Raw genomic sequence first — 24,660 nt, 5'->3', positions numbered from 1 at the left:
TGCCTTGGAATATCACTTTCTGCATCACCTAGTAAGGTGGCAACCTGTGCACCAAAATACACTGAAACATAACCTGCAGCCTTCCACCTAACTACAACTCCCAAATCCACTCACAGACTGGCACTAAGTGCTGTTCAATAAAAGCTGCATAGTAGTGGCTTGGACATTTTTTATTTTTAACTACAATATTGAATTCCTTTTAACAATAACAATAATTAGAATGTTATACAGTTGTGCAGTTAATGCAGAATATGAATCTGACAATGTTCTATTTCTTTAGGTTGTTAATAAGAGGGCTGTGTCTGTGCATATCTTATCGCTATCATTTATTATGTTTTATATAATAGCCAGCTAGTGGATCCTTTATAGACGTTCTGGGTATTATATACGGCCCAATTATTCCTTCCTCTCTAAAGGTGCCCATACACTATAAGATCCGATCGCCAAGTGAGCGGATCTTCACCCGATATCCCCACCTACGGGTGGGCGATATCGGGTAGCAAGGGACTTAAAAAAAAATAATCAGATCGTTTGGCCCCAGGGATTACATTTGAGCTTATGGGGCAGTCGGTTCGGGGAACGCATCAACGAGCCGATGCGGTCCCTGATCCGACCGGATTTTCTAACCTGGCCGATCGAAATCTGGCCAATTTCAGGACCAGGCAGCTCTGTTCTGCCCATACACGGGCCGATTAGCTGCTGAATAGGTCCAAGGGATGCACCTTGTGAGAGTTTGGAGCAGACAGAAAATCAGCACAAAGATAATATGATAAGAAAACCCCACACAAGCGCCAACTCTGCCTGGCACCAAAGTTTCTAGCGGGTATAGGAACTGTGCCGCTCAGAATAGTGCCCCACAGGGCATTGGAAGCTGTGGCTCTAAACACCTGACTGTTGTCTCTAAGTCACAGCAGGCCGCCTGGGGCTTGTGGGAGTTGTAGTCTACCAGCAGGCTACATACAAGCCCCATAACTCCAGGACTATCATGCTCACGGTACGCCCCTCAGCCACTCACCAGTAGGCGCACTGTCCAGTATCCTCAGGTCGTAGGCCCCGGAGCAGCGGTAATTGGCCGCGGTGCCATTGTCCCAGACCACCACCACCTCTTCTGGGCTTTCGAAGCTCCGTACGGTGCCCACATGACCCTCTCCTCCGTCCTGTTTCCCCCATTTCCAATCCGGGCCCCGCGCAACCCGAGCCCCGACCCCCTCCACCATCACCCGGTTATTACGGGAGCCGCTCATCCCCCCCGAATTAAGGAGGGGTTCGAGGGGTGCCGGCCCGGGCCTCACTTTTCCTGCTAGATTCACAGATGCAAAGCGCTTTAACTATAGAACAGTTCCCGGACGCGCTCTCACCCGGGACGGAAAGAGTGAGGGAAGCAAGCAAGGCCCACAACACAGACTGGGACAAGCTCAGGCTAAGCGCGGGCACGGGGGAGCGGGGGCGCGCACAGGGTTGGTAGCGGGGGCATGTGGAGGGAGGCGGAGCCAGGAGTTGTCGCGTCGGATGTGCTGCAAGCGTGTGAGATCGCTCAGTGCTGGTTAGCTATTTGTATTTGAATAGGGGGCAACAGATGTGGGGAGCCTTGGGTGTCACGGTCTGTTCGCTGGTAATGAAATCACTGAGCACCAACACATCTTCCTGTTATCCTCTGTAATTCTTATTCATTGGTAGTCAGTAGTAGCGCAGTACATGAAATTCTTTTCTTACAGATACTGTAGCAGTCAAATTATTTCTGCTAGCTACAACTTACAGCTACTAATGTCTTTCCACTGTGACAAGCCTAAAACTAACTGCAGTATACATTCGGGACAACACGAAAGGTGCCAGTACTCTGGATGTCACACCAGATGGGCAGCTATCATACAAGTGGCCATGTACATATGTGTAAAATGGTTTAGGAACTGATGGTTATATGGCTTTGTGGAATGTGTTAAGCTGGCCATACACGCTCCATTAATATTGTACAATATTCAGTGTGTGAATGGTGGATCGATGAGACGACAATATTCCAAAAGCCTTGGATATCAGTCATCAGGTGGGATGAAAGGTTTTTAAGGTGCCCGAGCAAAAGCTGCGTTTAGGCTGATGCCACACGTGGCGTTTTTACACTGCATATTTTCTAATTCTCTCGGCGGCTGAAAAACACACAATATCATCATCCATAGAAATAACTTGAAAAGACTCAAAGGAAACCAACAATGCGTAAATACGCTAGAAAATGCGTTACCACGGATTTTTCAAGCGTTTGCCGAAATACGCCGTTATTTGCACAGCAACCTATTCCTATGTATACACAAAGGCAGCTGCCAGACCTAGCGGAAATACGCAGCGTTTTTTACTATTTCCCACTATTAGCACCATGGGAAACGGGATTTGCTACATTACCAGTACTAGGCTGAAAAACTCCATAGTCAGGGGCTGTGTGGCTTGTGCAGCGTTTTTAGGCTGAGAAAATACGCAGCGTAAAAACGCCACATGTAGCATCAGCCTTAGGGCTGAATCATCATTTAGATGTAGAATTCCTATTGTTTCTACCTCCTTATCTGAAGATTCAGCCCTGAATGTCAGTGGAGAATACAAATGATCTTTCATGCGACCAATGGTAATTGTAATTACTTGTATGGCCACCTTTACGCATGACTCTATCCTGGAATGGACAAAGGGGTTTCCACACTGGCTTCACACTCACCTGACAGATGTTTTAAAAACTTTGGCACTGGTGTTTCTTAAAACTCTATTAAATTTAAAGTTTATTTGATGAAACTCACAGTCTCTTAGATGTTTCTTCAAAATGGTATAAATAGCATTTGCTTTACAGTATCCACAGTCCTGGATTTGTGGCGAGGCCACAAAGTCCCTGGCCTAGGGCGGCAGAAACATAGGGGCGGCATGCCGCTCTGCCACAGCAAAATTTTGAAATTTTGCTCCCATACAGAGCAATGGAGGACCTCTCCCCACTGCTCCGTATGGGAGTTTAAATGTTCACATGCACGCTCGTGAGCAGGGGGGCAGTTTGTGATCATGCATGCATGGGGGTGGGGGGCCCAGATTAAAAATCCAGCTCTGAGTATTCAATATATGATGTTATTAGGCAGAGGCATTCTTTTTAGCCAGTAGTACTCACCATCAGGTGTCCAGTCTCCAGATACAATGCCCTCACATCAGTGCTTCACCTGGGATGTCTCTAGCCCTGAGTCCCTATACTGATGTGTGACACCCAGGGCACTAACCATTCTGCTCTCCTCTGAGAAGCTTCTGGCTGTTTTGCTAACTAAACCTGACTGACTCCTAGAGAGAGCAATCACAGGATATAACCTCACACAGGCTAGTCCTACTATCGTCTCCTACTGAGGATGCCTATCTCAGGTTGTTTAACAAAATCCACGCCCAGCAAGTGCGGTCCAAAGGGAGAGAACCTCATGCTCCCTTTTTAAATACTAAGGAACACTTGCACCACTTGTCAACAAGAAACTCACAGGTCTAGTGCCACGCAGGGCGGATTTTTGGCCTGCATCCACGGGTACACTTGAAAAATATGATTGTTGTGGCTGCACCCAGAGTCATTGCTTCAGCCCTGGTGCAGCCACACTAAGCAAAATTTGTAGCAAAACTAAATACACAGTTTTGCGCGGAAGCTGAACAGCTGTAACCCACAAGCAGGTCTCTTAAGTGCATAGACATAAAATTTATAGTTCAAGTTTGGGCTCTGTAAAGGGAAAATATACCCCCCCCCCTTTCCTTTTTGACATGAGCTCATTCAGCTGGGCATATGTAGAAATGTAAAGTATGTGCTTAAACACTATCTTAATTTCCTGATATAAATGTGGTTTTGTCTTACACAAACCTACTTGATTAATATAAATAAATGGTGGGCACTCACTTGACAGTCAAAGATACAATATAGGTGTTTGGTGCAAAAAAAAAAAAAAAAATTGTACCCCCATATAGGGTACCAAGGACAATAATTTTAAATAGTGGTTTGCACACAAAAAACACAAGCACAGTGGTAGTACTAAAAAAAGTAGTTATCCTTTATATAATATACAGAAAGTCTAACAATCAATTTTTTATTACAAAATTACAGAAAATAACACATAAAGTTGTAAAGTAATACCTACCACAAAAATGTGCATAGGCAAAAAGAGACAAACAGGTTAGCAGATACACTTGCCAAAGATAAGAATTACCCCAAAGTTTCAGCAGAAAGCCTTTCTCAAGTGGAATCCTGATGCATAAGCTAATGTGGAAGATATAAACACCCTCTCTATCTAATATAAATTTTTCTCTCACAGCAAGCACCTGGCTTACTTTCAGGTACGTGATGTCATGTATGCCAACAGCACTTCTGCAGGAGTGTTACTTTGCAGAAAAGCGATCCTGCGTACCCGGAAATAAGCCAGGTGCTTGCTGTGAGAGAAAAATTGGGGTTTAATGAGAGAGGATATTTATATCTTGCACATTAGCTTATGTTTTTCGTGTGCAAACCCTTATTCTATTTAAAATTACAAACCTACTTGATTCCCTGTGGTGTTTCAGGGCCCCAGGCGACCCCCCCACCACACACATAAAATCATAGAGTCATAGGGGCTGATTTACTTACCCACGAACGGGTCGAATGGAGTCCGATTGCGTTTTTTTCGTAATGATCGGTATTTTGCGATTTTTTCGGATGTTTTGCGATTTTTTCGGATTCTGTACAAATTTTTCGTTACCAATACGATTTTTGCGTAAAAACGCGAGTTTTCCTATCCATTACGAAAGTTGCGTAAAAAGTTGCGCATTTTTCGTAGCGTTAAAACTTACGCGAAAAGTTGTGCATTTTTCGTAGCGTTAAGTTTTAACGCTACGAAAAATGCGCAACTTTTCGCGTAAGTTTTAACGCTACGAAAAATGCGCAACTTTTTACGCAACTTTCGTAATGGATACGAAAAACTCGCGTTTTTACGCAAAAATCGTATTGGTAACGAAAAATTCGTACAGCATCCGAAAAAATCGCAAAACATACGAAAAAGTCGCAAAATGTTCGTTTTCAAGTCGGAACTTTTCCAATTCGGGTCGGATTCGTGGGTTAGTAAATCAGCCCCATAGTGTGTTGAGGGGTTGCTGCATTGCAATAGCTTTCTCTGCACTAGAACAGACAAAATTACAGTTTAATAAGAAGAATTTCAGCTCTAAGAATTACCAGGAGCAGCTAATTGCCAGCCTTGGTAACCTGTGGGGCACTGCTGGTAAGGATTGGTGTGAGTTGGAAGGGGTGGGTGCGGTACATCCCTAATGCAAAGAGTTTTTGCCTTTTAGACTCAGTTATAAACAATAATGGATCAAACATATACATGTAGACTTGCACTTAGTAGAACCAGGCTGAAAAACATAAAGAGACATTAAAAGATCTTTTGGCTGCCTACACACCAATATTACAACTAAAAAAATACATATGTTGGTTCAAGAATAACATTTTAAATGGTAGAGTAAATTATTTGCTATGTAAACAGTGTAATTTAGAAATAAAAAGTTAATCATGACAGAATCCCTTTAAGCACAAGGGACCAAATGTAATCTTTTTTATTCTGAAACGTTGAGAGCAAAAGAAGAAGAAAATGACCAAAAAACACACTACAGATTAATTTTAATGCAGCTGTTGAAATTACTTATGACCAGTTTGCATTTTCTTTTCATTTAAATGCATAATAATTAACCTATGTTTAATTCTGACTGGTCAGTTAGCACTATGTTAACTTGTAACAGACAATAAAATCGCAAAGGAAAAGCCCCCAATATTGTTTCCTTTTTCAGTGTTATGATAAAATGCTCTGTAATGAATTGTGGTCCACATCTGTGCATAATTAGAAAAGTTAGTAAAACACCATTTAACCCATATAGAGGATGACCAAAAGTTGCTTAGAAGGTCTTAGCAAGAAACAGGTGGCATGGAAAATCATTTTGAGTGGGGGGTGGAAGTTTCACTGCAGCATACACCTTTCTTTTACTTCCAGGCTGCCCCATCAGCATATGGAATTAGGGCAGAAAATTCTCTAAGGGGGCCCCCTTAGTTCTGACACCTATGGTAAAAGGTGAAAGAAGACATAACTGAGTCCAGACAGTCAGACATCAGCCCCTTCCCCTGAAAAAAAGTAAAACAAGGATTCTTTAGAGCCTTGGTGCCCGATGAAATCAATATTCATCTCTACCAGTATGCACATTATTTTGAACTGCAATATATGCTTTGGCCACTGGATGGCTCTCTTTGATACACAATATTAGTTTAAAAGACCTGTAATACTGTGTAACGCAATAAAGTGAAATTTAATCTTTTTACATTGAAAGTTGGTGTCTGTTCATCCAGAACCTAAAAGTAAACTATAGTTTATACAACTACAGTTATTATATGTTATATGTGAAGAATGACATCTGTTTATCTTTAAGTGTAGGAATTAAATCCGTTGTATTCTACACTGCTTTTGCAGTTGCTTTGACAACACTTCCATGTTGCTTCCTGTACTGTAAATCAGCAACAGGAACGCTCCTGCTGCAACCAATGCCTCCCCCCTTACATCCAGTGCTCAACCTGGGGGGAAGCAGGGTGGGAAGAGCACAGTTGCATTCTCTAATCTAATATTATTTGAATTTATGGTGTAAAAAGATTGATGTTTGTCTTGAACTTAAAGACCCTGACCAAAGGCAAGTTTCTATACTGTGGGCATCATTCAAAGCACAGATCTTCACTGCTAAACTGCTGTGGTGGCCTAAGGGTTGGTAGAGAAACACAGATCTTAATGCAGGGGTCCCCAACCTTTTTTTACCCGCATGAAACGTTTACAACAACACAAACATGAAAAAAGTTCCCAGAGAGTGACCAATAAGGACTGTAGATTGTAAGCTCTTTATAGATTGTAAGCTCTTTTGGGCAGGGCTCTCTTCACCTCTTGTATCCGTTGATGATTGCTTTATATGTTACTCTGTGTGTCCAATGTATGAAACCCACTTATTGTACAGCGCTGCAGAATATGTTGGCGCTTTATAAATAAATGTTAATAATAATAATAATAATAAGGACTGTGATAGGTTATTTAGTAGCCCAATTTGGACTGGCAGACTACAAGAGGTTCTGTTTGGCAGTACACATGGTGTTTATGACTCCAATTCAGAAATTCAAAAATAAACGCCTGTTTTGAGACCACTTGGAGTAACATCCAAGGGGTCGATGAGCAACCTGTTGCTCGCAAGCCACTGGTTGAGGATCACTGCCTCAATGTGCAGCATTTCCAGCCTAATTGTTTGTTTTATATCTTGCATAGTAGAGCAACTGTCTTTTTCAGACTTTTGGGCAAGAGTAAGCTTCAGTATTTCAAGCTGGTGCCGCCTTAGGCTAGGATTTGCCAGCTGGCACATATGCAGTACAGTCTGCACATGTGCTAACTGCTGATTTAGCAGCAAGTGTCCAGCAATGGGCTGAAGGAATTTTTTTTAAAACGGCATGGGCCGCAGGTACCTTTACATGAATACATACCTTGACATAAATAGGACACCAGCTAGAGGGAGTGGAAAGGAAATATTTATGTCTATCAAGTACAGGGAATTGTCACACCATATGTACACACATACCTACAGTATTTTGAATATGTTAAGGAAAATGTTGGACCACAAGTTTAATTACTGAGTTAAGGCACAGCAGTGCTTGTAGGGAGTGTTGGGTACTTTACACTCCCACAAAGGTACCTTACACTCCCAGACAAAGGTATCAGAGCGGGCTAGCAACCCTGTTTTGGTGGTCAATGGGAGGTCATTGCATGACCCCTCTATAGCTACCAGCCCCAAACCTCATCAGTTATATCACAACTAAGCCCCAACCCGTTTACAAATTCCTCCTACCCCCGTCCTCATGTGACACCTCCTGCAGCTCAGAGCCCTGACTACCTTGTCTGAGATGGAGAACAAGGCTTCAGGAGGAGTCTAGACTCATAAAGCTATTTTATACAGCCCCCACCTCTCAGCACAGCAAACTTAATATGGAAAGAGGAGCAGTCCATGCTTATTTTTTTATCCACCTTCCAAAGCAAAGTAACCTGCTTATGGGCAAAGCTGTAAGCGCGCAGTCTCAGCTCGACGCAGGGCCAATAAGGCAGGACGCAGGACCAATATGGCCCCAGAGGAAACTGTAGTCTTATATGAACAGCAAGAGGTATTTCCGTAAATCCATTTGATATTATGTGACAATGCTCTTCAACTGCATGAAGGATGATCCAGCTCATGTGTAAGACACCCATTAGACAGGACCTTATTGCGCATGTCCTTCCTCCTGTCAATATGTAGATCCACTGCTGCCTCGGTAAGATACACAGATATGCAGATACTCACCAGCATTTGACCAACAATACACCGGGGAGTCATTAAGCTACAACTCAAGCCCCCCCCCCCCCCCCCCCAGCTAACCACTGATACACAGCCATTATCCAGAGCGCCCCCCGCCTCCGCCACACCTGTCTCTCGGTGCTGCTGTCAGCATTATGGAACTGCTCGGCTACTCAGCGGTACCTACCTCGGTACTGTGGGATTGGCTCGCTGCTTTAATCAAAGGACCGCCTGCTAATCTACCCTATTGGTTACAAAGAGAAGAGGGGAGGGTACTTCATGTATCCGTCGTTACTGATTGGCTGTAGAAGGAGCAGGGACAATCTCCCCATCCCTTTTCTCGGCCGGCTCTAGCCCTCGGTTTCCTCCAGCTCTTCCCAGTCCCCGTGTCCTTTGAGTTTATCGGCGGCTGCGAAGCTTGTAGCGGCTGCTAGGGATTCATTGTAATCATGATGCTGGGGATCATTAACCTGCAAGGACTCACCCGGGACCTATCTCTGTACCTGGAGAACCAAGTTCGAGTGGGTCTGTTCGGCTCCGGGGTGGGTTTGTCCTTGGTGCTGGGCTTCGGAGCAGCCTATGCCTGGTATTACCTAAGTGTCATTGCTAAGGTAAGCGGAGGGACACAGGGAAAGCAAAGGACAGAACAGCTGCTCTGGCCCCGTTATTGCTGCACATTCCTGTATGAAGGCATGGGCGCTCTCTAGATGTGTCATTATAATCCATTCTCCCGCCCCCAGCCCATGATCTGTGCCTCGTACTCCATAGGAGTAACCTACAGCCCACAGTGTACTGGCACACTTACTACCCTCACCATTTCCCTCACTGCTCAGAGCACTTGCCGGGAAATCAATGTCTTACAAAGGAAGAGCTACTTCATTGTGTTACCCGTAGTTAGTATGTATGCTTATTTCCTTTCATATCTAGTACTGCTACATGTAATGGCTTCATATAGTACCGAGCGTCTCCGGTCCCCAGCAATAAAGGGATTGCACCTTGCAGTCAAATGCATCTTATTTATGTTTGTTCCCCAACAGAAACCCCAACTGGTGGTCGGAGGGGAAGGTTTATGCAATTTTCTAAAGCACCACTGCCCAGCAGTGACAGAAACCTACTACCCTACTCTATGGTGCTGGGAGGGCAGAGCCCAGACATTGCTGAGACCCTTCATCACTGTCAAACCACTAGTGCATTACAACAAGTAAGTATGAGACAACACTTTGGGGCTCATTGTGTTTCTTACACCCCATTTTTACAGCATTCTATTACCTGCAGACAGTACTCTGTGCCACAGTTTGACTGTGTAGTGACATACTTAATCCTTGAATATGGAGCTTTAAGGACACAGGTAGTGTTTTATCACTGGGTGATAAAATGAATGTCTTTCTTAAACCAGTGATTCTTTACTTATGGGTCCCTATCTTGCTTAGGGTAGGTTCTCTTGGTTCTCTTTAATACAGTGCCTTTACTTTCAGCAACATAACGAGGTACTTAATTTATTTGAAACAATATTTGGGTCACAAAGCAAATTTCCAGATTTAAACTGAGCCCCCCAAGAAATAAGGTAAGAAATCATGTTTCAGTCCAATATGGGACAACCCCTGTGTGCTAAAGCTGTGCACCCAAGCTATCTTTCTAGCTCAAGGAATGTCTCCATTGACATCTTGAACATATCGTCCAATTTGCAAAGTGTGTGCGACATGTTTTGCTTATTTTGGTACTGCAGACTCTTAGCCTTTCCAGCTGTAGGCATTCCATCCTCCCCCCTAGACCTCTACAATGTTTCATCAATAATTTATGAGACCCAGTACAAGGCAAAGGGATAAACAGAGCACATGAGGGACCCTGCACTTCTGACAGACAGTGTAGAAACTGCCTAGTGTGTTGGACAGCTTGCTAGAAACCTATTTGGACTCTGCACCAAATATTTAGGTCTTATCGACACAATCATACGATTAACGATAGCGCTGTTAAAGCAATATTGCTCGTGTTTGCACAAGACTACTGGACATATATCCATGTTGTGTTGTGCCCAATGTTGTTTTGTACAGAAGAGACCAGCTGTTATAAAAATAAAAAATAAACATTATTACTTACTACTTAAGAAGGCTTGATAGATGATGAATTTCTGTATCAGGTTATTGAGATTGTACTTACACCTGAAAGAGATGAGATAAACAGAGATATCTATCTATTTCTATAATATAGTGTGTCAAAAGAATGTAGCCAAAGAATATAATTTGATTTACAATGATCAATGTACAGAACAAAAGCTTGTAATTTAAAACTTTCAGAATATTCAGAATGCTTGGGACCTGGGGTCTTGCGGGTATGCAGATTTTTCCATAATTTATATTACCACACACTGTGATTCAGGAGTCAATGCTATCCCTACCCCAGACCAATATATATACCCATGCATAACCAGCCCATCTCTGATGTCACTGCAGAGGTGGGGTGAGCGCGAGTAAATAGGTAAGCGCCTCAGCTCATTTGCAATGTCAGTTGTGGGGCTGGGAGAGGGCAAAGTGGTCAGAGAAGGACTGGACTGGCAGTGAATATGGTCTACCACATACCCACAGTGCTTCCGTGGGAATTGGTAGACCTAATCACTAAGCTATACCCAAATTCTCCTAAAAAACATTTACACATTAAATAATCCCAACAGGATTGTTTCGCACAAATATGTAATCATGCATCGTAGTTAGGATATAGTACAACTTATTGTTTTATAATTACAGAGTAAAAATGGGCTATATGGGAGATGGCGTCCTATAATTTAGCTCTTTCTTGATATTGGGTATCCCACACCTGTACATGTGTAGCACAGAAGCATCACACAATAGGACATATTCACTAAAGTGTAAAATGTCAAATTTAATGTACTTTTATGGCAGATTACCTTTGCACTGGAGAAAATGTGTGTCTTTTTTACCAACTGGGAAACTTGTTGCCATAATACATATAAAAACACAGCAGCCATTTTAGCATCTCATTATCTACATCAGTGCTGTCCAAATGACGGCCAATGCCCTCCCCCCCCCACCACCACCAGTCTGGCTACTGTGACTGCTTACCTTTGTGCAGTGTCAGACTGGCCCACCAGGATATCAGGAAAACTCGCGGTGGGCCCAGGGGTCAGTGGGCCCTCCTGCTCCTAATCATTTGGCCTACTTCATGGCGATTTGCTATTTCTGAATGGGAACAAAGAGGAAAAATAAATGTAAGGATAGAGAGTGGGCCCATGGTCTAAGGTTTTCTGGTGGGCCCCTGGGGTTCCAGTCCAACACTGCCTTTGTGTAAGATTTAAGTAGTATTAGTACTGAGATTAACTGGCCTCCCTGCATTGTTCACACCTCAGATTCATGGTTTAAGACCCTGTATTGTCTACACCTGTAACCCCCTGTATTGTTTACACGTTTAAGGCCATGTATTGTTCACTTGTTTAGTCCCTGTTTTGTTCACAACTCAGGCTCAGGTTCACCTCAGACTGTTGGAGCAGTGCCAGTATTGTGTCACTGCTTGTACTGACTGCCCTATGCTGCCCTATGCTGTCTGTGTGTGCCATACTCTGCCTGCCCTATGCTGTCTGTGTGTGCCATACTCTGCTTGCCCTATGCTGCCTGTGTGTGTCATACTCTGCCTGCCCAATGCTACCTGTGTGTGCCATACACTGCCTGCCCTATGCTGCCTGTGTGTGCCATACTCTGCCTGCCCTATGCTGCCTGTGTGTGTCATATTCTGCCTGCCCTATGCTGCCTGTGTGTGCCATACTCTGCCTGCACTGTGCTGTCTGTGTGTGCCATACTCTGCCTGCCCTACCCTGCCTGTGGAAGGTGAACTTGGCAGGGGTTTGTTCTGGGTGTTTGTTAGCATTTGGAAAGTCATTAAATGGTCCCTAAGGTGTGTAATTATGTGCTAGGGGTTGCTGTGCTATCCACAGGGGAGCCATATGGATTTAAAGGTATGTCTTAATATGACATTATAAACTTATTTCACATATGAATGAAGGGTGACATCCCTACAGTGAGCACCAACCATTTAGGTTTTTGCTGCTCTACCACCACTAATGTGGGCATGATCTTAAAAGCTCTTGTGATAACATGGGTGTTGTTTGAAGTGGATGCAGTTTAAAAAAAGAGGAGTGGTCAAAACGAGCTTCCATTATCGGCCCTCCACCATGTAGGCCAGAAAAATTCCGGCCCTCGGTACCACAGAAGTTGGACAGCACTGATCTACATAATATGCTCTAGGCTAATTTTCCACATATATCATTGTTTTATGGCATAACTTTGTTAGTGTTCTAAATTATGCAAATACAACTGCAAAATTTAGCACATTATGCTTGCAATAATGTTATATAGTTTATTTGTGCAAAAATCTGGAAGTTCCTTCTTTGCTTTGTGGTTTTAGAGGATTTTGAGTTTTTTGATTCTTGCATTTGTGCAACATTACAAAGAAGTTGCAGTTTTCACATTTTTCCATGTCTTTTTTCATCTGTGTTTTTCAATTAAGATCTTTTAATAAATGACTAAACATTTGTGTTTTTTGTTGATATGAGTTTAGTCGTGGTTTAAAAAAACTCTAAAATCCAAATGTTAATATACTGTATCTGACCCTATGTCATCATGAAAATATGAAATTCACACTTTAGTAAATATGCCCTGTATACATGCTCTAAGACACAGGAGGTAACATAACTTTGTAGACACCCCAGTGAATTAGCCTTTGTCTTGTCTTTTAAAGCAGTGGCCATTTTGTGGTTGGGTATGACTGCCAGATGTGTGTGGTATTGTGTGTGATATTGTGATACACAAAACATATTTATCACATTTTATAGGGCTCAATAACACAAGCACAGTTGCCAGTAACAACTATTCAGCAGTTAGCTTTTGAAAAGTTTACGGAAAAATGATGGAAAATGAAAGCAAAAATATGACTGGTAGCCGTGGATAACTACACTGGTGCAGTTTAGCACTTGTGTTCATAAATCAGCCCGTATAACCACGAAAGACTGATTTTTCCTTACGATGGCTCAAGACAATTTAGTAAAGTACTAGATCTATAAAAGTAGTCAATATAATTATAAACCCGGTTTGCAGAAAACACAGACATATAGCAATACAATTAGCCATGGTATTCTGTTTAATTTTCTTCATTTTAAAAATAAAACAGTACTATTAAGTTATTGTAAATGAACATAGCATAAATCCATGATAATTGTACAACATTCTTATTGATTTTCCAGTGTTTGAATTTTGTTTTAGTAGTCTTAAAGGACATGTCAACCCCCAAAATATTTTTTTGCTAATAAAAGAAAACATAATTCTAAGTAGCTTTGCGAAATACATTCATTACATATTTGCAATGGTTTTTGGGTTATTTGTATATACAGGTATTGGATCCCTTATCCGGAAACCCATTATCCAGAAAGCTCCGAATTACGGAAAGCCTGTCTCCCATAGACTCCATTTTAATCAAGTAATTCAGATTTTTAAAATTGATTTTCTTTTTCTCTGTAAAAATAAAACTGTACCTTGTATTTGATCACAACAAAGATATAATTAATCCTTATTGGGTGCAAAACAATCCTATTGGATTTAATTACTGTTTTATTGATTTTTTAGTAGACTTAAGGTATGAAGATCCAAATTACGGAAAGAACCCTTATCCGGAATACCCTTGGTCCCGAGCATTCTGGATAACGGGTCCTATACCTGTACTGTATATAATTGTAATTAAAAGCAGTGTCTGTCCTTTTCTATTCTCTGCCCTGGTGGCTCTGGTGTTTGAAACAATGTAACAGAAGGCAGCAGACTGACAGACCTGACTTGCTGGAGGAGACTGACCTTTGCAACATTGTTGCAACCAGGAGTTCAGCAAATGCTGCTTTCAATAGCAATTACATTTACAAATAACTTTTAAAGCACTAATCATTTTTCAATAAATTCATATTGGAAAGTTGCTTAGAATGATGTTTTTTTTTATTAGGCAAAATATTATTTTTGGGGTTGACATGTCCTTTAAGGAGTGGTGGTCCTGGTGGAAATACCCCTAGAAAACCATAGTTTTACTGTGCCACTTTGTATTCTCTTAATGTGCACATGAGACCAAGTATACATTAAAAAGTCCCCCTTTTCATGCATGTGAATTGATACACAGAATATATAAACTTAATGTTTTATTTGCATCATTCATATGAATGTGCTTTCTTTCCATCTGTCTATTGTGTCTTGCAGCGAGCTTATTAAAACGGCAGATGGAGGGCAGATTTCTCTGGATTGGTTTAATAATGATGATAATACACTTTACCCTGACGCTAGCAACAGACCTACAATCCTTTTACTGCCCGGACTCACAGGAACAAGCAGAGAATCATATATCCTCCACATGATCAAGCACAGTGAGGCCCTTGGATACAGGTAGTGTAAAGTACATAATGATCTTTTATTGTTAACATGAGATCGCATAGTTGCCGATTATAATGCCCAGTGGCTTAGTGGCTGGCAGTGCTGTTTTGGCATGTTGGTGCCTTGAGATTCATTCACTATACATTATATTTATCTCCAATAAATATGTATGTTTACCATGTCTTTATGTGGGTTTTCTCCAGGAGCTCTGATTTCCAGCTTCACTCCAAAATCACACACAAAGGTTAATTGGCTCTCAATGAGACTAACTCTAGTGAGTATATGTGGTTTGTGAATGGGATAGAAATCTTAGATTGTTATCTCCACTAATACAGGGACTGATAAACATTTATTCATTAGTAAAAAGAAAATGTATCTTCTGGGTAATGGCAGTTATATGCATAGCATGCTGCTGACTGTAACCTCTCAGTGACTAACAATGGGAACAGGGAAGTTAATATGACTTTTAGGACTTCATTCCTCTCCACCCTGGACAGTGAGGTTTTTGTGTAGGGATAATCAACAAAATCCCATGCCTTAATCCATCCATGTCACCTGTAATTGACAGGTGACAGGCAATGTCCATTAAATGCAATGAAAAATGGTAGAGGCAGATTTGGGTTTCTTTTGCTGCCATGCAATGTAAATACTACAGTTACTGAGCTGTTGGGTTACTTTATTTTGCAAGTGGTGTCTCCAATAAACTCTTTGCTTGAGGCTGGATATTGGGTCCATGTAAAGGGAAATATAGTTTTATTATTAGCTCTTTTTATTATAGTTGTATATTGTATTATATAATTATGCATAATACTGTAGCCTTTTACCATTTTTCACTTTTTCATCTAGTTAAGTAATGTGGACATTTACTATGAACACATTTAAAATCTCATCTTGCTTGCCAGCTGGCAGTGTGGCACTAGCTGCTTTACCTCTGTGTTAACTTGGCATGTTACTGTTTGCAGCATTTTTGTCATAATTTTTAAATCCTGTCTGATAAGTGCTTATAAGATATGATATGTCTCTTTTAGAATCCCAGGGCATGGTAATGATTAGGGATCCATTATTTAACTTTCAGTGTAGTATACAGATATCTCATCTATTGGTAACTGCTCTTTGCCCCACACAGTTATTCCAAACAGAGCAGTAGCTATAGATAAAGAGTGAGGGACAACAAGTACAATAGAACAGAATGGTGAAAGTAACATGATATATTATAGTTGTTCAACATGCTGTCCTTCAACTGAAGTTGTAAGCACAACAACCACTGAAGGGTTGTAGGTGCAAACCTGTCTTCTACTGGAACCCCCACCATGAAAAACTCTGTTCTTAGGGTCTACTAGCCCATTTGAGGGCATCTTGGAACTTTAAATCCATCAGAATGAAAAACAGCATTTTACAAATATTGTATTTTAAAAATATATATATTCTATACTGCTATATACCTTTGTTAAGTGTTTAGTCTTTTTCAATATTGTAACTGCTCAACAGTTTGCAGGCTTCTTGTAACTAATATTACATCACAATTCCTCCCCTACCACAAACATGTTGCAATTTACTCAGCTTCTACTTTGGTCTAAGACAGTGCTTCTCAACCTTCCTAATACCGCAACCCTTTAATACAGTTCCTCATGTTGTGGAGACCCCCAACCATAGAGGAGCGGTGTCTCGGTTCCTAAGACCATCGGAAATATGTGTTTTCCGATGGTCTTAGGCCACCTCTGTGAAACCCCTAAAGGGGTCCCAACCCATAGGTTGAGAACTACTGGTCTAGTGCCTCTTATAGGACAATTAAAGAGCACATTTTCCTTTGAATGTCAGGCTATAACAATCTTTCGAGCGCCTCTTGTTGATGATCCCCTTAAATGGGCAAGGACCTTGACCTTGTTTATAGCTCAGGTGGGGCATGGTCAGGCAATATAATAGGTAATAACACACACTTGTGTTTTTACCTATTGTGTTGTGTATTTTATTCTTGTGTATTTACTGGTTTCCATTGTTGAGTGCTTATCAGATTGATGATTTGTGGTATAATTTGTAATATTAATAACAAATGGTGAGTAGCAGGTATTTTGATTGCCACTGTCATGTATAAATATACCATAGGACTCAATACTCTTTCTTTATTAATGCTTTCTGTTGAACACATGGCTATAACATATCAGAATGCAACCAGGCTTACAAACCCAGTTTGTCCTTGAGATGATGCTATTTTTTTTAAACATGTTTAGCTATAACTCAAACAACTAGCATGTGTTAATTTTAGGTGTAAGTGTGTGTGTGTATAAGCAGGTTTCCTGTTTGGTATGTTACATAGATTAAGTCAGTTTTTAAACTGCTCTTTGTGGTAAAATTCTTTGGGAGGTTTCTGACTGGCAAGTCCGCCTGGAACTAGAAAACCTACTTTCTTCCATATTTATGCAGCCCTTGGTCCCCCATTCAAACCCACAAGTTTCCTACTGCCTTCAGGCTAAAAGTAACTTTGTGGCTAATTTTGTGCATTATGCGTCTCTGTCTTTGTCTGGGTAAAAGTTCTCTCTTAAAAATGATTAGGAACAGGAAGGAAGTAGTACCAAGAAATGCATGCAGAAAAACATAACCTAATTGTAAGAGAATTGCATTTTACTGAGTGAGAATTGCATTTTACTAGTATTTAGACCCTTTAACTGATAGTTTACCTTACCTACATGTGTCAACATGATTTTTTGTTTTATTTTAGGTGTGTTGTTTTTAACAATAGAGGGGTCTCTGGAGAGGAACTTTTGGTAAGAATAATTAACATACTGTATACTATTCATGTCTTGTTTACAGTTTGTCAACTATCGCTGAATTAATTTATTATTTTGTGATTGTGCACATTAAATTGTGCACAACCTTAATGATAATGCAGAAGCATAGCATATGTTGCCAACCACTAACAGTGCCTTACTGGGGCAGTACATGCAAACTGTAGATTGCAACATTCCAAGCTTTATTACTTCTGTCACTTCCGCTGTATATGGAAAATGTCCACCATCTCATATGAAACTAAGGGTATTAATATAAATTGGTATATCCTTTATTGCTATAACAGGTTCTACTCCTCTGGAATGGTTTTCCACTAGATATTGGAACATTGTTGGTGGTTATACTTCCATTGAACCATTGAGCATAAGATACATTGGGTACTGATGTTGATTAATTGGTTTGTGTGGCTTGCAAACCACACTACCAAAGCTTGTAGTTAAATGGTGCTATGTGCAACCTCTGTAGCTAGTTCCTGCCATTATATATTATATTATTTATTATATATTAGTTTATAATAGTTTTCATATATAATAGTTTTCATGGCTTCTAAGTCAAAAGCAGGGTTCAGGAATACTGGTAATTCTCTGCAAAGAAGGTTTTGAATTCCTCTTAGCCTGCCTGCATGGTTCCTTTGTTTATTTATTCTCAAAGTCCTGCTACAAAAGCCATGTTTCAGCATCTTGCACTGATGAGATCTTCCTACACCACAACACTGTAAGTTTGGAGTTAATGCTCTGAATATAATGTTAAATCCCTTGTTTTGGATACATAGTTGGCCATAACTACGTAGTTAAGTCCTTATTCAGAGGTTTAGCTGCCTAACCCTTGTGCACAACACTGCCTGCAGTGTTAAATTAGACCATAACTTGAAAAGTATCACAAAGAGGTAAGCATGACATGTTTCGAGTCACACATGGCCCTTTGTCAAGTTGTATGTGGCTCAAAACATGTTGTGCCAATAAAAAGCATTTCCAGGCTACTTGTTTGTGATGCTTTTCAAGTTACTGTAGAATCTTCAGTACTATGGGTGTTGTATAAGGCATGTAAATACCTTCTGTTTTAGGAAATATTTCCCTGTATAATTCACAGTGGGGGCATTACAGCATCTTTCAGGCCAACTTACCATTACCTGTCTGGTTCTTCCACATACTCTCTCTGGGTATCACCAGAAACTATTAGTAATTAGAGAAACTTTTTTTTTTCATTGATATGCCATCTTGAAACATTTTAGTGTTTAATCTCAATTGATTTAAATATATGAGACTTTTAACAAATATCTCCCTAGGGCCTTCTTTGTTCTTAGCCCAGAGACATCACTTACTGAAAACAATCTGTCAGTCCTTTAATGTCACATCCCAATAGCTCCTTCAGAGTGTCTGAGTGTTCAGGCGTATTTTCTACGATATTTTTGGTAACTTACGCAACTTGTGCTTTGCAACAATTTGTGTGACAAAATCGTAAGTTACCAAAAATATCGTAGAAAATACGCCAAAGTTTTAATCTTTAGGAAAAATACAAATTTTTTGTAATGGGACCTTTCATACTTACTTCAATACTGTCGTAATGAATAGGCCCCTTAATGTTAAAGGGGACATATAGGATAAATGGGAAAACCTCTAATTTTGTAGGCAATTATGAATAATATACGGTGCTGGTTTCCCTTTGGGCTAAACATTTATCCTATCTGTAAAAATGGCCCCTTTATTGGAGCTCCCTATAGATCGTATCACTTCTCTGTCCGAGTTTGAAATGAAGATTGGGCGTGTCCTAACAGTCCCTGCCAGAAGCACTGTAGGAGGGGGGGAGCCAATCACAGCCCTGCAGTCACACAAGCACAGACAGGCTTCAGTTCCCTATCAGGTCAGCCTAGCTGCTGATTGGTTCCTATCTTACAGTGCAGTGTACGGAGGGCCGCCGGCTCCCCTGCACATCCAGAGAATTCAGCCAGCAGGAAGTGGAACAGATGGGCGGGACTAGTGGGGTTTTGGTGGAATTTCTCAATAAATCAGTCTAAAATACAACTTTTTTTAAGCACATTCCTTCTATATATAGGAGTATAATTCACTGGTACATTTTTAATTTTTATAAGATATGTATCCTTTAAGCTTCTCCCCTGCTTTAATAATGGTTGTTGGTTAATGGTTTCTGCCTTTCACAGGAGATGCTTTCTTAAAAAGTGGTGCTCTGGAACTTGTTAGAGCGAAAAATGGGCAAGAAGGAGATGCAATAAAAAATAATATCTGAAAGTATTGATCTGAGGGATAACAAGATTACAGTACTATGTTCAGACCAATTTTTTACTTAACCTTTGATAAACTGCCCCATAGTCTTAAAAAGTAGTAGCAGTAGAAAGGCTCCACTTACATAGCAGGCCCTGGGCAACTGCCCATTTGATCCATTATTTGGCATGTCACCCTTTGTGAAAGGACAATACTATATATCAAAGAGGTCACTTTCACTTGCTGGAGATATGTTTGATATTTAACACAAGACTATAACCTCTGCTTTTATGGCCACCAAATATATTGCAACTAGATGGGATGCTGTTTTTTGTGACCAGATCTAATAATGTAATTCTAATCAACAATTTTCAACTGAAATTACTTTATCTGACTATTTCTGTTTGCATTATTGCCCTAATTACCTTGCTTCACTCTAATCACAACAGTTGGACCTTCTTCTGCAACCACTAGGTTAAAAAATTCCCAATTTTATTCACACCATAGATCTTTGGCACATGGGGTATTTTGAGCACTACTACCATCCTACAGAAAACATTGGCAGTCAAAACACTTCTGTCTGTCTGTCCTTACTGATAATCTCACTAAATATGCAGTGTTGTGTGTGTGAGGATCATAGATTGGTGACAGAATGAAGTAGATTCAGTCTAACATGAGGTAGCTTCATGTTAATTACCACGGCACAGATAATCTAATGGGCTCTTGTAGACAAAACAGTCACAACAAAGGGTTGAGGAGAGTGGCTGTATACTGGTAACCTAATTATTTACCTTGCAAAGACAAAACATGGAGTATCTTCCTCTTCTCTATTTGCCCTGTTTAGCTCAGTAAAATAACAAAAATGATTTAAACACTAGACAAAAGATATGTTCAGCACATAACTTCATGTTCTGAACATGAAGGTTCATAGTCAGAAAAGTTTTCCAGCTGTTTACGATCGTTCAGATACGAAAATTTTGGAACTTTCAGATGGTAAGTACGAAATTTTCATATTCAAACAAAAAGAATTTTCGTGACATTTGCGATCATCAGAAATCAGATCAGATTTCGTGATTCAGATTTGTACCGTGAATCGGTCCAAATGTGTTGCCATGCAACAATGTCTGTATAAGAGGTTAACACACTGAACAATTGACAATATTTTTTGCACCTAGACCTGCCCATGTTTCAGTCACTATTGTGACCTTCATCAGGGATGTAAAGCAAGCCTGGATTAAGTAACATCCTCTACTTTAGCCAAGGCTAAGCAGAGAGCTAAAGCAAAGCTGTCAATATTGTGGTCCTCCAGAGAGAAGCAAGTAAATACTTTGTCCCCCCCCTTGTCCAATTACAGCTGGAAGTAGTTGGACAATGGGAAGCAGAAGAGTATGCAGGATATCTCTACTGACAAGTTAGCATTAGCAGATGATTTTTGCCTAGTTTTTAACGGAACAGAGTATTGCCTGCTAAGTATTTCAGCTTCCTGTATATATTTATTAGACTTAACATAGCTACATTACTATAAATTTTTTTTTTTTTTTATTGCAGTGTATGTGTTTATGTATAAAATCTCATTCTAAGATAAGATTCCTGTGGTACAGTTTGTATAGCCTGGGACTCAATAAAGAGATATTCATATAGTGGGAAAGTATCCCTAAATTTTATGAAGCTCTTGTACCCATTCTTTTTGTAAATGCAAGCTAGAAAACTGCCCGTGAGAACAATCACTTCTATGTACTTTTGAAAATGCCTATAAAACTGTTTTGAAGAATGGCATACAAAGTCCTTATTAATAAGAAATACATCTCCATTGTGAGGATATATTTGTGTAATCAGCTTTACATTTACTGGCATGTTAAGCTCCCATGGTGGGAATCTCACATTCACATTCAAAACTAGTTTAACCCATTTGTAGTTTGGAATTAAACTTTCCTGTAATTCTCCAAATGCAATTATAAAGTCCTGGTGAATACAGAATAAATAGCAACTGGATTAAAAAGACATTGAAGCTCTTCTCCAATTTGTCTTCAAAAAGTAACTGTATAGAGCTGCTGGGCATATTTCTCTGCACAATAACTGTGCAAAAGGCGCTTGCTCTAATGGAATTTTTAGTTTGGAAAGACCAATTACAGTACTATAGGATTGCAGGATGGTCTGTTGAAACTGATCCCTAATAGGACAGCCCAGATGGTTGTGACGTATAGTCAAAACCATCCAAACTGCTTGCCCAAATCTAGGCATGTATGTATGGTTTAATAAAGACAACATTTATAGATCATTTATTATCTTATGGTGCAGTGCAGAGAACAAGAACAGTTGCATTAAGCCAGTAGTTGGCATTCACTACAGGGCTTGCACTTAAAGGAGAAGGAAAGTAATTTAGCATTTTACTGCCAATAGATTTGCCACATTAGTGCCACCTAGAACAATATATTTATTCTGCAGAAACCATTACCATACCTGAGTAAACAGCTTTAGAAGCTTTCTCCATTTGCTTAATACAGCAGCTGCCATTTTAAGCAGCTTCCTGCCTGCAGTCTAGCCGTTATAGCTGAGATCACACATTCCTTAGGGAGGGGGGAGGGAGTTCTTAGGATACTTGTGGGAGGGGGAGCAAGAGAAGGGAGAGAGGAGAGAACTGGACAGACTCTGGCCACAGAAATTAAGGATGTTTCTGAGAGAGAAAGTCAGACACTGGAACATCATGTTTATAAAAAAAAGATACAAGAAATCCTGTGTTTCTTTTGATAGAGGACTCAGTGCAGCATTACTGTAAGTGCTTATGGCTGTATTTACATAGACCTTTCTGATAAAGCTTACTTAGTTTTTACCTTTCCTTCTCCTTTAATTGTGCTGCAGTAAGAGTGAGCAGTGTGGTCATTGTGCACATGTGCAGCAAACAACATGTCCGCTGGCACCAGGAGCTCCCTCCCGGTGCGGGCAGACTAGCAATGGCGGGGGCTGTATTTTTGAAAAAAAATCTATTGTTTTCCCCAACCAGAATGTGGGCCCTATTAGCTCACACCTCTGATGGGGAAAACCACATTCTCACGCCACTTCTGTGCATTGCTACGCTGAAATCATACCACCTACATTGCTGAAAGCCAAATGTGGCCCCAACTTGTGTGCAGTTTACCAATGCAGACACCTGTTTGCAATTGCATTTGTAAATCCTTTTCAAGTTATGACACATGCTTTTTTGTCCGCATACCTGCAATCATGTTAGCATTCTGGGAAATAATGTTGCAAAGAAAAGTGAAGACATTTCTCACCTTGCACGCTGCACTTCAGTGCTAGAGCTTCACAGGCAAGATGAATAGTAAGAGTGATATTGTCAGAATGTCAACTAACCATTAGAGATCAATTAATGGATGAAAAAGTAATATATAAAAGCCTTGAAATTTTTAGATGAAGCTCTGCATTTGATTTACTGTATATCATACCTACATACAGATGTTTATGCAATCCAGTAAATGGATTTACTAACATGTTCCAACAAAATCTACTTGATTCCAAATGCTTAATCAGTTTAAGTGCCTGGCAATATTTGCATGTGTATGGCCCGCATGAGAGAGCAAAATTCTCAGTCAGAATCTAATAGTGAAAGAGTAAGATTCTAATAAAGGATACAAATAAACTAAATACTGTTGATATTTTCAGATGGGAAATGCTGTAAAATAATAGACAGGGAGAAATTTAAAGGGATTTTTATAGTGTACATTTTATTTCTAAATTACACTGTTTATATAGCAAATAATTCACTCTCCTATTTAAAATTTTATTCTTGAACCAACAATAACTTTTAATATTTTTATAATATTGGTGTGTAGGCGCCATCTCAGTGCATTGTGCCTGATTCTGAGCTTTCAGAAGGAGACAGCACTAAAGGTTAGAACTGCTTTCAAGCATCTATTCAAACAAGCTATTGTTTTTACTGCTCAGTGTAACTGAGGGAGTCATAAGCCAGACTTGTTTTTTTACTATTGAGTGCTATTTTGATATCTACCACTTTAAGCAACACAGGTGACAAGGAGCTGCAATCTTGCTACCTTCCTATTGTTCTGCTGATCGGCTGCTGGGGGGAAAAGGGAGGGGGATGATATCACTCCAACTTGCAGCTCAGCAGTAAAGTGTGACTGAAGTTTATCAGAGCACAAGTCACATGGCTGAGGCACCCTGGGAAATGAAGAATATGGCTAGCCCCATGTGAAATTTTAAAATTAAATATAAAAAAATCCATTTGCATTTTTAAAAAACAGATTTCAATGCAGGATTTTCTGGAGAAGCTCTGTTAACTGATGTGTTTTGAAAAAAACATGTTTTCCCATGACAGTATTCCTTTAACCCTAAGGGCACATTGGGAATATTTGCAACGTTGCCATTGAGGGGAAACAGCAGCGATCAAAAAAGGGGCATAAATAGGATGCAGGGGGGGGAGTTAGAGAGAGTATAGTGGGACACTAACTGCTAAGCATTATCAATAGATTTTTACAAAATATTCCCAACATACATCAGGGCCCCTAAATGATTTTGCACTGAACAGGGCAATTATACTCTAAGGGGGAGATTTACTATCCACGAATGGTCTGAAGGCGTCCAAATGCATTTTTCGTAATGATCATTATGTTTGCGATTTCTTTGTCGCCGTCGCAACTTTTTCATATGTCCAGCGATTTTTTCGTCGCCGTTGCGACTTTTTAATGCAAAAAAATATTTTTTGCTTTATAGTGTTATGGACAGTTAACAATGTATACTAACTGATAAAGTAGCAATGGCATGGGGTCTTAGTGGCACCTGTGATTTCTTTCGTAGCTCACACAGCAGGACCTGCCCCGGTATCACGTTACATTTGTTTACCTTGATGGGAATCTCAGGCCACTTTGATCAATATT

General features: G+C 40.3%; 2 protein-coding genes across 2 annotated transcripts in view; one reads left to right on the top strand and one right to left on the bottom strand.

Annotated features, from left to right (window-relative positions):
• mib1 (mindbomb E3 ubiquitin protein ligase 1) overlaps positions 1-1,427 on the bottom strand; it is a 62,449-nt gene extending 61,022 nt beyond the window's left edge. The window contains 1 exon segment of the mRNA NM_001129935.1: positions 1,016-1,427. Coding sequence (NP_001123407.1) covers positions 1,016-1,244 — 229 coding nt within the window. The 5' untranslated portion in view covers positions 1,245-1,427.
• A 7,314-nt stretch (positions 1,428-8,741) lies between these two features.
• Positions 8,742-24,660, top strand: part of abhd3 (abhydrolase domain containing 3) — a 33,355-nt gene continuing 17,436 nt past the window's right edge. The window contains 4 exon segments of the mRNA NM_001032325.1: positions 8,742-8,966; positions 9,393-9,556; positions 14,595-14,777; positions 17,482-17,527. Coding sequence (NP_001027496.1) covers positions 8,805-8,966; positions 9,393-9,556; positions 14,595-14,777; positions 17,482-17,527 — 555 coding nt within the window. The 5' untranslated portion in view covers positions 8,742-8,804.

The sequence above is a fragment of the Xenopus tropicalis genome, chromosome 6 (assembly GCF_000004195.4).
Source record: "Xenopus tropicalis strain Nigerian chromosome 6, UCB_Xtro_10.0, whole genome shotgun sequence".
NCBI lineage: Eukaryota > Metazoa > Chordata > Amphibia > Anura > Pipidae > Xenopus > Xenopus tropicalis.
This window is presented reverse-complemented; position numbering and strand designations above follow the sequence as displayed.